General features: G+C 42.6%; 1 protein-coding gene and 2 non-coding genes across 3 annotated transcripts in view; all 3 read right to left on the bottom strand.

The window, feature by feature from the left end:
• SF3B3 (splicing factor 3b subunit 3) overlaps nt 1-15,278 on the bottom strand; it is a 30,780-nt gene that overhangs the window by 14,884 nt on the left and 618 nt on the right. The window contains exons 2-12 of the mRNA XM_075040412.1: nt 14,887-14,999; nt 14,125-14,451; nt 12,771-12,943; nt 12,250-12,391; nt 11,056-11,168; nt 10,119-10,256; nt 8,989-9,092; nt 7,594-7,759; nt 6,979-7,074; nt 6,376-6,448; nt 316-467 (exon numbers count right to left, since the gene is read on the bottom strand). Coding sequence (XP_074896513.1) covers nt 316-467; nt 6,376-6,448; nt 6,979-7,074; nt 7,594-7,759; nt 8,989-9,092; nt 10,119-10,256; nt 11,056-11,168; nt 12,250-12,391; nt 12,771-12,943; nt 14,125-14,451; nt 14,887-14,956 — 1,554 coding nt within the window. The 5' untranslated portion in view covers nt 14,957-14,999. The remainder of the gene's footprint in view (nt 1-315; nt 468-6,375; nt 6,449-6,978; nt 7,075-7,593; nt 7,760-8,988; nt 9,093-10,118; nt 10,257-11,055; nt 11,169-12,249; nt 12,392-12,770; nt 12,944-14,124; nt 14,452-14,886; nt 15,000-15,278) is intronic.
• LOC142037486 (small nucleolar RNA SNORD111) lies at nt 10,781-10,860 on the bottom strand. Its single transcript, XR_012652393.1, has one exon. It is a non-coding gene; the product is annotated as a small nucleolar RNA SNORD111 (small nucleolar RNA).
• On the bottom strand, nt 13,719-13,800 carry LOC142037485 (small nucleolar RNA SNORD111). The gene has a single exon (XR_012652392.1). It is a non-coding gene; the product is annotated as a small nucleolar RNA SNORD111 (small nucleolar RNA).

The following is a 15,278-nucleotide window of genomic DNA, read 5'->3' as shown; positions in this document are numbered from 1 at the left end:
TGGCAGTGGTGATCCATTAGCTATGCAACAGGCTGAACTAGCATGAAGCCACTCGCCAGCTGGAAGCACTGCATCTTTGAACTGTAGCAAGGGACTACCGAGCATGCACTGAAGGAGATTAGGAGCATCTTTAGCTGGTCCAGTTTATCTTAGCAGGATATAAAACGGGAAAGGCCAAGTGTCATTCTCTGCCAATCCACACCTTTAGACATGACATATGTTGCACTACTGTAGAAACCATGGCCGGGCAGCAAGCAGACATAAACAAGAGAGTGACAGACATAAGCAGACATGTCAGAAGCAGCTTTCCATTACCTGTACCAAAGCATCATCACCAAGAAGAGAGCAGGACAAGGTGGGTGTAGTACCCAGGAATCCAGAGTCAGTCACTTCTTCTACAGTTTCTCCAATAGACAGCACCAGCGTGGCATTTACGAAGGACACAATGATATAGGCATCAAATTCATCTGGTCAAGGGAGACAGGGAAAAAAGGGTGCTGATTAAACAAATGCAAGGCTTCACAACAAAATTAGCAGTCTGACAGATGTCTAGCAGTTACTCTTCAGCAGAATTCCTGTGATAATTACATCTGCTGACAGTATTGTGTAAGTTCATTCTAGGACACACTGTCCAAAAGCCAGCCACTGCTAGACTCCAAACAATGCAAGACTGAGCCAGGGATCCAAATGATGATACTCTGGATTCTGGCAAGCAAGACTCCTGCCTACTTTTTTCAAAGACAGCACAAGGTCTAGAAGACTTTAAGACACTTGCCCCATCTCACACAAGGAGCTGAATCCAGATTTAACACCCAATGAAGTCAAATGAAATGCTCTACTCCAATAATGTGAACACATGGAACCCATCTGCAGAAACCACACCACGGACTCTGCAAACAGCAGAGGACGTCAGGGTTAGCCTGCTCTACCCTCATCCAGAAGCTCAACTAGCTTACATTCATAGAGCCACCCGTACAGTCTCCTGGGATGAGAAACAATTACATTTTTAAGACAGAGTAAACACTGACCTTTACTTCTACTGGAATAAGTGACAGTATTACAACTATTATCTCCAGTACTGGCTTCTTCCAAAGGGGACAGCTTGGGAGAGTCCAGTAGCTTGGACAGGAGCTATGCTAATCAAAATAGTCTTAAGAGCTCATTTAGAAATAGGGAAACTTTGTGGGAAACAAGTAGTAGCACGGGGTAAAGGGAACGCCGCCGTTTATTGCTGTCCATTTTCGTTCTCCAGAAGTGATAGGCATTGAAGAGGTGGGGAAGAAAGTCTCATTAAAACAGAGTAACAAAAGGAACAGAAACAATTAAGTAAGTCTGCTGGGAAATGGAGCCAGGAGCCCTGGTGAAGTAAGATTGCCTCAGAGAAGCAATTCCACTTCTGCTGCTGTTGTCATGCAAGTGCTATTTCTTAAAAGGAAAAAATTCCCCATTTTAACCCAACTCAACCCAAAGCTCAGACTTATGCACCACAACACAAGACTATTAACAAAGGTGAGGGTGTAAGAGAGCTGTCAGTTTTTGCCCTGGAGCAGACTTTCTCCATAATTTGCAAATGTGGAAGACATGGAGAAATGGCTAATGACTCTCTAAGTAGAGAAAGAAAATAGAGAACTCTCACTGGGATGAATACAGGATGCCAGCAAATACTATGCAGCAGCTTAAAGAAACTGAACTGGGTTAACTGAAACAAATACTTCAGGAACTGATCCTTTTCTTATCCACCCTGTTTAGAAGGAGACATTGCCAAACCTGCTGTGTCACGTTTCTAACAAAGTTCTTACATACAGCTGAAAATATGCAAGTGAAAAAACCCATCATTTTTCCCTCCAACATCTGGTATACAGACCACAGCTCTGATCAAACTGAAGAGCTTTGTATAATTAAAGCAATTCCAACAGTGGTCTGTGGCCTAAACTCCATTACTACTCTATTAAGTGGTCACAGGCTATAACCTCCGACAAGCTCCTGAACCCCACGAACAGGAGCAGGTCCACTTGGGAAATGAAAAAACTGAACCTGCACACAGAAACTGGTTAGTAATGGCAACTATTTTAACACTTGGCTTAACAGAATTTCTCTAATGTTAACAGCAGATATAAGAGTTCAGCAAGATGTACACCATTACATACTGGTTATTTTCTACACTAAATAGAAGCTTCTCCTACAAACTTACATGAATTTTTCAACACCAGAAGTCTACAAGAATTCCTCGATCTCTTTAAACAGAGATTCTAGCAGTTCACAGGCTAAGCATTTAATTCATAAATATCCTGTAGACAGGATGTTCTAAAAATTCCATTTCAAAGACCATCGTTGCTTTCCAAACTTCTTGAGAGCTGCTGCCTTCCTCCCTGGGGGCTGTCATTCTCATGATAAACCACCATGTCCCAGCTGGAGACTTAACCATGTGATTTGGAGCAGGACAAAGAACTCCCATTTGAAAGCAAAACAGATTCCCTTAGTCCTACTCTAAATGAAAACTCATTCCTACCTCTTAATAGTTTTTTACCTCTTTCTTTTCACTGGCTAACAGTTATATTAGAGCGTGCCTTTAAGTTTGTGTCAGTAATAGTGACAAGTGCATTTTTGCTTGAAGTCCAGTAGTGTTGCTTAATGAGTCTCTGCTGAAGCTTTTGAAATAAAGGGTTTGATTTACCAGAATTAAGTCAGTGAATAAGATGCATTCATCTAGATTCAAACAATACAATTCTGGTTTAGAAAATATAGCAGCCTAGTTGAAATTAAGAGGACTAAATCCCCGGGGCACACTGAGAAGTATTCTCAGTTCAAAAAAGAAAAGATCTACAGATTTTTCATAGGAAAAGATATCTACTTAGCTCTGCACAACTCCAAGCATAACATCAGGCTGCTCAGTTTTGAACAGATAGACATTATTTTTTACACAGACACAAGACTTCAGAGATGCTTGTTACTGTTCTAACTGCTCCAGTTAGCTCCTTTCAGTGAGTAACAGAGACATTTTAATGACTCTGAAGAACCACAGCTGGACTCATTCTCCTATGCATTCATTACAAGTTTTCTGCAGCCTCATGCACACATCACGACCAGTTATGAAAACATCACATTTCAGACCATGAATTCTACACTACCGTCCTTTTTGTTACATGTCATGGATTCAGTCTGAGTTAGTTCGTGAGAATTCCATTCCTATACACCAGCCCAGGCCTGATACAGTTTTTTCATGCTCTGCAGCATCTGAATTTGCACCAATACAAATGCAGTCACCACTGTCTCAGAGCACAGTGAACAAACAGATGAGCAGTGACAAAGTTCAGGATTATTCTCACTTAAAAGATACTGACAGGATGACAGCACATTTTCCTGGGCTTCTGTTTACTACTGCGTGGAGACTCCACAGCTGTGACTCACTGCACATTGCTTTTCATGCAAGAGTGCCAGGTAGGGAATGCAGACTGTAGGTCTCAGCTCACATCTATCTCCACAGCAAAGCACACAGCCACCTAGCTCCCCAGACCTTGATATTCAACTGCAAGAGAGGGTTTGGTCCAAATCCCATCCACTTCTGTCTGATGGGCAGATGCCTCTGTCCTGGTTTCAGCTGGGATAGAATTAACTGTCTTCCTAGTAGCTGGTACAGTGCTATGTTTTGAGTTCAGTATGAGAAGAATGCTGATAACACTGATGTTTTCAGTTGTTGCTCAGTAGTGTTTAGACTATAGTCAAGGATTTTTCAGCTTCTCATGCCCAGCCAGGGCACCTGACCCAAACTGGCCAACGGTGTATTCCATACCATGTGACGTCCCATCTAGTTTAGGAACTGGGAAGGGGGGGGGGCAGGGATTCGCCGCTCGGGGACTGGCTGGGTGTTGGTCGGCAGGTGGTGAGCAATTGCCCTGCGCATCATTTGTACATTTCAATCCTTTTATTACTTACTGTTGTCATTTTATTAGTGTTATCATTATCATTATTAGTTTCTTCTTTTCTGTCCTATTAAACCGTTCTTATCTCAACCCAGGAGTTTTACTTCTTTTCCTGATTTTCTCCCCCATCCCACTGGATGGGGGGGGAGTGAGTGAGCGGCTGCGTGGTGTTTAGCTGCTGGCTGGGGTTAAACCACGACAGCATCCCATAACCACAGGGCATTCCCATGCCAGCAATACCTACACGTGCTTCAAGCACACTTGACTATTTTCTCTTGGAGGTCTGTACAAAGCAGCTGGGAACCAATCCTTAGTCTAGAAAGGAGCTGAAAACACCCCAGAAACGCACACCTCTGATTTTAGCAAGAACTGACCATTCTGCAGAGACATGGTCGATTATTTTGTTCCCCAAAGACTGTAAGATAGAATGGGAGTTGCTTTCTACTCCTCAGCTACGAACTACAAAGGCAACAATCTCCAGCTACACAACAGCTTCTAGAATCTGTTTACTGAAAAGCTTAGCATAAAAGTAGCATGATTTGGGGATTCTCTGTGGTTAACCTGTGGGACAGTACAGTAGCCCCTAGCAGTAGGTACACACCTGTGGTGATCAGCACCTCCACCACCAGCCACCTGTGGAAGAAAAAAAAAGGCTTGGTATTGGTAGTGTGTATCACCACGTACCAGCCAAGGTTAGTATTTGCTTTGAAGGCTGCAAACCTGTATGTGTCTTACAGAGGCCTTGCAGCACGCGCACACTGTGGCATCAAGGCAGAGCCAGGCAGCCCGACACTGCAAAGTGAACACTCAAAAACCAGCACTTGGGCAGTTTCAAGATTAGATACATGTCTGAAAAGGTTCTGCAGTCTTTCTGATTAAAACCCACTAAAATAGTTTCTGAATTCAGGGAATTGTAACATGGGGATCGGTTTCATGTAACTTTTAACCGTATTCAAAAAGTAGCATGGTTCACAACAGCTACAAATTCCAGCCTTTCTGAAATCACGGAGAAGATCTTCATGCTGGAACCTGGAGAATTTGGAAGGAGGAAAAAAGAGGAGGCATCGAGACTGGTCTGTTTCATATAGGTTAGCAATGGTCCTCCATCTCCTGAATAGTCAAAGTCATCCTCTGGAACCCCAAGAGAAAAGGTTTTAAAACTGTAAGGTGATGTCAGAAGCCTTCATCTCTCAGAGGGAGCAAATGTTACCAACTCCTCTTCCAGAAGGCAGGAGCAAAGGTTTGTCTCTAACAAACTGGAATGCCTTTTAAGAAAAGCAAATATTTTTGGTATGAACTGTGGAAATGCTTTCCTTCTGACCCTTTTTATTTCTAGGGAACACGAAGGCACTTTGTGCTCAAAGCTCCTTCCATGCTGCTTAGGCAGTACATGAGTCTCAGAACACGAGCACAGGAACTGATGGCAGGTCTCGGATGGCAAGGTAAATCCCACAGCAATGTCTGAAATTCCCACAGGGTTACTGGCTCCCTGGAAGACACACTACTCTGTGATTCCTTAAAAACAAGATACCATGTCACCACAGCAGGCTAAGGTCTCCACTGCAACAATCTGGCATTTCTATATCCAGTGCATAAACCTACGGCAAGCCTTTCCAAGATTTATACGAAGCACTGCCTTGGCAATAATCACTGAGACCATCAGCACCCAGAATAGTGTCATTTCAGGCTTTTTGGGTTTTTCTGAGGAACTCTGTTCTTGCCCTCAAGAGAAAGGCAGGACAAGGGATTACATTTCCTCTTGTACTTTAGTATGGCAAACCCCTTATTTCAAATCAGGAAAAAAAAAACCCCAAACAAAACAAAACCAAACCAAACCCACAATCCTGTATATTCTGCCAATTTCAGATCCTGACCTTCCTGGAATCAGCAGCATTCTATACACTGCTGAGTGTTTGAATAGGGACCATGTCCTAGCACAAACAGACTGTTTTCTTTGCAGATATGCATAGTGGGAAGTAATAAAATACAGACACTGTTGCCAATTTATCTTCTTTGTTCCATAATTTGTATCCCACTCTCTCAGAAAGAGCTGATTACTGTAGCTGTCAACACGCACATAAAGAATAGTGAGTACGCTCCAACAAAAAGTATAATCATTGCCTGCTGATGTCAGAGCAAGAACTTATGGGAAGTGGGAAAGGATGAGAAGTTCAGCAGCTTCAGGCTGCAAACATACAGCTGATGCAGCATATTGGGTGATGGATGCAGCTGCAGGTAGGCGATTCTCTGTCAAAGGGAAGTGTGACAATTCTAGGGAACCAGAGGGTGTACAAACAGGTGGCTGCTGATCCAAAATGTAACTTTTGGGGATGGCATACAACCATAATGCAGCACCTCTCCTATCTCTTTGGACACAAAACCAAAAAAACCCCAACAAACAAAAAGCATCAAAAAACATTATCACCTCCCTGTGCTTTAGGAAAATACTGCATACCTTCAACATGTCTCCTCACAGTCCATACAGCATTGGGGTTACCAGGCAGCTCTGAGACGGCCATTTCAGATACCTAAGAGTAAACAGGAAGAAGGTTCTTTTGCAAACAGATGTTTACTTACTACAGTACGTCACCAAACCACCAGCAGCTTTTAGGCTTTCCTGCAACTGGGAAGGAAAGCTAATAATTCCCAATTCTGATGCTTTCTCCCCCATGCCAGATGTGCTACAGGGTAGAATACATTCAGCAATGATACAGCAACATTAGAGCTCTGGATGATCAGCTTTAAAACAAGGTCATCTGCCCCAGCAAAGGGATCACTAGCAGCAGCTGGCAGAGACAATGGGAATGTTCCAGCTCAATACACTCAAGTATTAGAAGGGACAAAATGCAGGTGGTCAAGAGTCAAATGAACAAAAAGCCTTTAAAACTGTCAGAGTAAAGAGGACAATCCTTCTATTTCCAAGAAGCAAGCCTAGAGAAAGTTGCTCTCCAGACTACAGCAAAAGGAGAATCCCTTCATTTCAGCACCCTTATTTCAAAGATTTTCTCCCACTGCCCTCACCTCTCAAGCTGTTCTTCTAAAGTGCTGGAAGTCTTACCTCAAGTCCATGTCTTAGAACCCTCAGAGACGACCGGGGCCCCCGACCACAAGCCACATACAACTGGGGTGTGTCTTCATTGGCCAAATCTGCTATCTGCATGGAGACATAGTGTCAAACACTACCCACAGGAAGAGAAAATTAAACTAAACTATGTATGACACACTACTGCTTTACGAATGGTTTCTTTTCAGACACTGTAAACAGTGAAGATGCCATAGGGTGTACCATCTACTGCCCAGAAATAATGTCAAGTTTTAACCAAACTCTCTGCAGAGCAGAGAGCTGGTCTGATGGTCAGAGGAGCAGTACATGTCTGCTGGCTGACACCCTGTGTCCACATATCTATTTATCACCACAGGAATCAAAGGCTGCTAGGCCAGGTACCAGGCTTAGGCAGCTGTCCGAGAATTTAGCAGACTTGCTTTTCTATCAGCATTTAGTATAGAGCAGTATTTCTGGAAACCTAGGATAATGTAGCTTTGGTGGCTCTGCTTAGACACAAATACTCTGCAGAAAAGCAAAGAAAAAAAATCATGCATCTATGATCAATTCCTCTGTAAATGAGAAAGACTTACTTATGTGGCAAATGAGAGCTTGCTGATGGCAACGTACCTGACAACACAGAATAGGAGACAAACTGTCCAGCTCATCCACCAGCACCAGGTTCTTGAGAGGTCGTGGCTGAAAAAAGAACGTGTCTCCTTCCTCAAGAGGCATGGCAGAAGAGAACTCTGGCTCCTCATCATCATCACCCAGGTGAGCTATCTGGTACAGGTAACTTGAGACAGAAAGCAAAAGCAACAGCTTTCAGTGCAAAGCTCATGTAGCCTTCTCTAAGAAAGGCTTAGCCAAATATTCACTAGGCAGCAGGGAGGACAGAAATCCTTCCCTACATTGTACAGCTATTAAAATTTAGCCTTAGGAATTGTCTTCTTGGTGACAAGATATTTAAAGGAAATCAGAGGCCTGCAAAAAAACTAAACAAAAACCACAGAAACAAAAAAACCACCACAACCTCCCTCCTCCAAACCTTCTCATTCGTAGCTGTCACTGGCAAGGCATCCCAGAGTTTCAGTGTTTTCTCTGTTTACCCTTGAGCCTTTCAGATATTTCTTGTGTTAGAGCCCAAGCACCAACTGACAGCTGAGGCCAAGAGCAAGGCCAATGGCTAAGACTGCAGCTCCACAGTTATCTATTTTATTGGAATACTCTCACCTTGCTATTTTTACCGCATTCCCTATTTCATTTTATGAGCCTAAATATCACAACAATCAAGTTAAACTTCAGAGAAAAAAAATAAAACCAGAAAGATAGACTGATTTCTTCCTGGTTTTAATAAAGCTCAAATGAATATGGCTTCCTCAAGAGCTTAGTTAATACAACTGAGTTCAGATTCACTCTAGTAAACTGGCTGGAGCTCCCCCAGGTGGCTGACTGCAGATGTAGTCAGAAAAAAGTATTAATCTCCATTCTTGTGAATCCCTTAGACACTGTTTAGCCATCTTCAAAGGTGTGCAAAGTCTTCTTTGAGACTTTAGAATATTCTAGAACCCCAAACATGAATTGGGAAAGCCGTCAAGTATACATCTATTATGGAAAGGACCACAGTTACTCATAACAAACCCTATCTACTTCTGAGTGGGCCGTAACACACAAAGGTTCAATGAAAACTGATCAAACTAATTAAAGATAATTCATCCAGATACATGATGGACCCTTTATGAACTGCAAGTGCTCAATTCTTCCAAAACCTACTGCAACAGCATGTAATCTTTTGTTCTCTGGACTATAATATCTAATCTGGGTTCAAACAAGAAGAAAATTCCCCCACTCAGTCATAGCCTAAACCAATTGTTCCGCTGAAGCCATGTGAACAAAGCGTTAATTTACCCATTAAAACAGAGGTTTTGTCTTTGTATGTTCAGTAAGTTCAAAGGTCAGTTTGCAGTCCTGAACAGAATCAGTCTGTTTCAGGGGAAAAATGCTGACCTAAAACTGTTTACTCACTGGTTTCCAAATTCAGATGCCACAAAGAGAAACCCCGTTTTCAGCACGCACATGGCAGCAGCGACAGGAACAGTGTCAAAGTACTTCAGTCGAATCTCTGTTACCTGAAAGCAGAGGAAGATGTGACTGTGCTAGCAAAGTACTAGAACTGTACATGTGTGATTTAATAAAAAAAAAGCTGCCTAGCTATCCTCTCCAAAGATAGGGACCAAGCGAGTGGGCCAGGCTTAACCACATCAGTAGTTTGGGGCAGCAGGTTATAGATCACAACAGACTATTTTGAACACACAGGTCAGGCTGCCTGTTTTATTCCAAGACTTTCTGGCTTTAGTAACACTGAGTCGGTTTGGAAAAAAAACAGCTGCAAAAATAGCAAGCTGTTTAAAAGAAGAAATTTGCTTCACTGAACACCAGCTATTCCCCAACACATGAAAAATTAACTGTCCTGAGCAAATTTCAATGTTTGATATGGTCGCAATAGCTGCTGATGAAAACTTCCAAGACACTTAAAGACGCTACACAATCATCCCTTGTACTAAATTTGACGTGTAGATGAAAGAGAAACTGACATTCAACATTTACTCAAAAAAACCCACTGACTCTCTGCAGCAGAGATCTTTTTATTGCAAAATACTAAGACAAGAAGCAGCAAGCCACTTCAAGCTCGTTGTTTCAACTCATGGATCAGCTGTACCAAGCTGTCTACATCAATTTGCAAAAAGATTGATTATAGCATGTAAATATTCAATTAAGAGATGAAATAGAGAGCACCTACTATGATCAAGAGAAACTAAATTCCCCAGAATTAGTTTCTGGCATACCCTCTAGCAGGTTCATCGACCACACTTTACAATACATCTTTTGAAGAAAGGACCGCCTGTAGAACATCTAAAATATGCCCAAGTGACTCTGCAGCATAACTGCAGGATCTTGCAAACATTGTGCTGTGTCTCTATATGAGTAAACAGCAGTTACAACTGTGGGTATAACGGTACTACAAGTCACACAGAACACAGGCCATTACACAGCTAAAACCACAATATCAAATACTTATCGCTTTAGAGAATCAAAATAATTGACTAAGGACTCTTCTCAATGAATGCTTCTGTTGTTCTTCATGTGATGCTTACCATGTCTTCATCTGTCTCCAGCGTAATCTTGAAGATGTCTCCCTGCTCTGTCTGGGCCAGGAAGAAGAACATGGACTTGGTCTTATGTGTAGCAGAGCAGACAAAAATCATACCTCTCTCTGGGTCATCCAAGTCATTCTGTCAAGAAAGATAGCAGAGGTCACTGGTGGAATTACCCAGCAAGTGTTGATGTGATTTCACTGACTGAAGTATTTCCATTTCACAGGTGTCTTAAGAGCTGACAGTATGTGAGGAGGCTTTTAACACAAAGCACATCCCCCATGACAACCGTAGTTACCCTTGGTACATCTCTGCCCCAGAAGGAAATACATTTCTAAGACACTGTGCCTAAGCATCACCCCTCTTAGCTTTTTTGCCCTCCTCCCCAGACAACTCTCTCACATATCAAAGCCAATCCTCTCACATATCAAAGCCAAACCCAGAGGAAAGCGCTGCAATCCACACACAACTGTTTTTGAGCACCTGAACCTTGGCAAGTGTTCAAAGCCCTGTCAAAGAACACAACAATTTGCAATACCAAAGGAGGAGGAAGCAGCCTTAGATGCTACACAGCAGCTGTCAAATTCACCTGTATACACGATGGCCACCATGACTCACCATCTCAAGTAATCCTATCTTACACCAACAGCACTGCTGCCGTGGTGCCTGATCAGAGTCTATGGAGTATCTCCAGCATAATTCTCAGAGAAGAGACATGAACCAAGCTCATCACTTCAGGCTATGCCTGCCTCCATCTTCCCTCACAGGTAACATGCAGCCAGTAAGGTAGATTATAGGCCAACACACTTTTAACTCCTTTATTCTTAATTTACAATCTCCCTGATGCCTTTAACCACGAAAGGCAAATACCAAGCATTCGTTTAGCACTGACAAAGACAACCTTGAAAAAAAAGGGTAGGAATCTCAAAATTCTCACCCGTCTCCTGGGGATTGGGCATCTGATATCAGGCTGGTCACCAAAGTTTTTATAAGTAATATAGTTTTCAGAACAGATCAGCACCCCACTGGGTCCATCGGAACCACCAGGAACTGAAACACAAAAAATATTATGAAAAAAGCCCTTACCAGAGATCTGACTTACTGCCTGCAGAACATTTCTTCTGGTTTACTTTAAAGCAACATACTTTCCAGTGTTCTTTATCACCCTACATATACAAATCTACTCTTACTGAAGAGGAAGACAAAAGACCCAAGTACAGCTGCCTGTGTCAGCATGAGAACAGGGCAGATGGAACTAGGGGACCAGGAAGGAGAAAAAGGAAGGATGCAGCTCCAGACAAATTGCTTATGTTTTAGCCCTCCTGGCTTATTCTTGTCTAGAAAGCCACGACACCCAAAATACTACATTAGCAACTTGTCAGTTAAACACAACCCTTGGGTTACTGGCATGTATGCTTGCTGTCAAAAAAATGTCATAAAACCATCTGGTAGGTACCTTTCATTTTTAAAGTATGTTTTTTAAAATGCTTCTATTGAGATCCCAGTGTAACAAAAGATCATCAAAATAGTACTAGCAGTCAGATCCAGCCCAATATTTGGTGTCTGATGGCTGACTACGGAAGATGCAACAACAGCACAAGCACACAGAGATGCTCTCCTAGCTTGGCGTCCTTTGTGCTTCGAGAGGAATCTGCAGCAGTTCAGCTGTTTCCCACGTCAAAGGTGTTAGGTTGGCTTTGCACCCAATCCCTGTAAGTGGGCTTTTAGTCCATGGATTCATCTACTGCCTTCTGAGTGCATATTAGCTGATGGAATCCCATGCAACAGAGTACAACAGCACCTATGCACTACCTGAAAATACATGCTTCTGCATCTGCTACCAGCTTATTTCAGTTAATATCTCTTATCTTTGGAATCCAGAGAATATCCAGAATACACCTAAAGGAAAAGATGAGGAGCACTTTCAAACTGCAGCTGTATCTATGAATTCTTGCACATTTCCATGTGCGAACCACACTCATTACCTGACTCCAAGATCAATTAATTTATACTAATGGCTCAGACTACCATCAAAACAATTAAGATGTAAAGCATATTTATTCTGTTTCCCTGGGGAATGGGAACTAAGTAGATGCATAGGAAAATGACTTAGTGGCCAGGTGGCAAGTACCTGTTATAAGGAAGTTGCCGTGCTCTTCCAAGGGCTCACTGTATTTCCTAACAACGTGGTTCAAACCCAAGTCCAGTTCATAAAAAGTCAATGTCTGCTGTGTGTTGGCTGCTGCTTCTCCCGTTGGATCATTGTCTGCTTCCTAAAACACAACACATGAAGGTGTTTTTCAAGAAAGCTATTAAAGGAAAAGCAAAGCTGACGTATGGGGCAACAGTTTTGAGTAACATTAGAATGAAGTCCAAAAGACGACTTGCTGGAAGATGCACAAGAAAAGCTTGACAGGAAGAAAATACGCACATTTGCAGTTGAACAGCAAGAATTTAAGAAGAATCACCAAGACAGAAGAGACTTGCCTATTCTGACTGAAGGCGAAACAAAAAGCAAGTAAGCTCGCAACAAATGAAAATCGTCTCAGTCAGCAAAAGCAGCCAGCGTTCCCCACCTCCACAGACAGATTAAGAACAGAAGAGGAACAACAAAGCTCAAAAGACACCAAAGGGAGATCAAGTTCTTCTCACCTCATAATCCATTTCCAGACAAGCAAACATCGGGTTTTCAAATCCCACATCGACTCCTACCACATGGTAGACCAAGGTATTGGCCTTGTGGGCTTCCAGCGGGGAGGAAATGGTGAGACGAGCAGCAGCGTCTCTGTTCAAGATATACACCAGCTTCTGCTTTTCAATAGCACCTGCAAGGAAAGGACAACAGCACCTGAAGCACATTACCCGGTGATCAAGTCTGATCATCCCTGCATTCCAAGATCAGTATAAAACTCTGCAAGAGAACATCAGTGTTACTACTGCTGCTGAAATTCACTGTTGGTATTTATCTCTGTGCCCCCAATTAACTTCAAATGTCTCATTTTTAATGTCAGGCCACAAGCACAAATGACAACTCCAGCTCTTCAAAGCCAAAGACTGACCCTTCAGGCTACGGCCATCTAGCCCAATGTTCAATCTACAATGGCTACAGGCAGATTTACTCACTCATTCCATCACACAAGAGATGACAGACTCCAGGGAAGCAAAAACAAATTGAAAAAAGCAGCCAGATGTTCCACCATTTAAAGCCATTTGGCAAGAAAACCTTTCCTTAGAAATATTTTAACTAAAAAAAGGTATTCGTGCCTGATACACAGCATCCACAACACAACAAACGCGTATCACTCTTTACTATCAATGTGAACGGCACAATTATGACTGTGCTACCTTCTCACCCACGAAAACCAGACCTGTCAGAAAGGAAATATTATTATTTATTGTTATTCCTGATATAAAGCGGCACTGTTAAACTACCTATCACTGCAAGTCCCTGCTCTCAGCATGCAGGAAAGCAGCACCACCCAAAGCTGACTTCAGCAAACTGAGAAAGTTCATGTACCAACTAAGACACCTCATGGTAAATCCAATTTAAAAAAAAAACAAAAACAAACAAACAAACACCCAAGTGTCCTTCTACCTGTGAAGCCTGATCAGAAATGCATCTAATTGTCTCCATGATACATCTCAGAGAAGAGACATGAATTCATAACATCATTTCAGGCTATGGGAGCTGACTGACTACGCTGTAGCACCAATGCCTGCAATCCCAACTTCTCTCCCAGACATCACACTTCAGGGCTCTGTGCACTGCTAAGCAAGCTGGCCTCTTTCCAAACTGTTTTGGCCCAGTGTTAGAATTAATTTGTGCAATTCCATCCACGTCAAGGAACTATTCTGAATGCCTGCATTCTCCTTACACGTCTCATAGCCTAACAAACTGCCTGAGACACACTTCCAATTACACCTGGCAGAAACTTGCTCCAAAATAAATATCCGTAAGACAGAAGGAAAAAAAATAAGGAGAAAACAAGCCGACAGACTGACTTACTGATCATGACAGCACGGCCCTTTGGGTCTACAGCCAAGTACTGGCCTGGAACGATTCTGCGACATCCACTCTTGCCAAAGGTTTCCTGATGAATCTTCTCAAACACATTCTTTGAGGGCTGGTACTCCAGAATAACAATGCGTCCCGAATCGCTACCCACGACGATATAGTCTTTGGTCCCACCTGTCAGCCTAAAGGCCATGAGGGAACGAATGACTCCGAACACTTCCACAGTCAGCAGGGTGTGAACCTTCCCTGTGTTGGGATCAGGGCGGAGTAACTCCAGGATCTTGCCCCGGGAAACGACAATTTCTTGTTGTTTGGTTCCTAAAGAAGCCAAAGCATGAGGTTAGCAACAACACAGCAGAACATGCAACTTCAAGAAGCACTATAAGAAAGATGATAAAACTTCATGACTACTAAATGCCAAAGAGTTTTATGATTACTGTGGAGAAATTCAGAGCAACTTATTCACCACAGTAGGTGCCACCTTTGCTCGAGCATCTTTTAACAGATCAGGAAAGTGGACAAAATAATAAGTTAAAGCTATACCTAATCAAGCCAAACTTCTCTTGATCTTTCCACAAGTTACAACAACTCAAGTAACATGCTCATGAGCAAACAATAACATACAAGCAAAACACTAATGCTATGCTGAAGCAGATGAGCTTTGACAACCAAACCAACTAAAGGACAAATGCATTTTTTCCTCTACTACCTGAGAGAGCTCAAGCCAAGAAGCATGAAGCAAGGAAAAATTACCTGAGAAATTGCCATGGATAGCATAGCTAATGCCGGTGGCACGCTGCAACGTCAAGTTGTAGAGAAACATGTTGGCAATGGGCTCACTTCACCTTATCGTAGTTCCACTAGGTCTGCAACAAGTAGAGCAAAAATAGATAATTTTCAAAAACAAAGCCTTCCATACAGCACAGAGAGAGAACCGCTGCCCTCCTGTTTGTCTGCACATATCACTTTACATTAGAAGACTGACTGTCACCCAGCTGAAGTTATTTGGTATTTAATAATACTACGAGGCAAAAGGCTCTCCCAAAGGCAACCAGACTGCCGAGTGACAGCTGAGCTCCTTACTGCCGCATAACTGATCAGGACTTCCAGCTAATTACTCCTCTCGCGGTTTTAACTGTTCAGAA

Source organism: Buteo buteo, chromosome 11 (assembly GCF_964188355.1).
Source record: "Buteo buteo chromosome 11, bButBut1.hap1.1, whole genome shotgun sequence".
Taxonomy (NCBI): domain Eukaryota; kingdom Metazoa; phylum Chordata; class Aves; order Accipitriformes; family Accipitridae; genus Buteo; species Buteo buteo.
The sequence above is the reverse complement of the archived record's forward strand: the minus strand, read 5'-3'. Positions and strand labels throughout refer to the sequence as shown.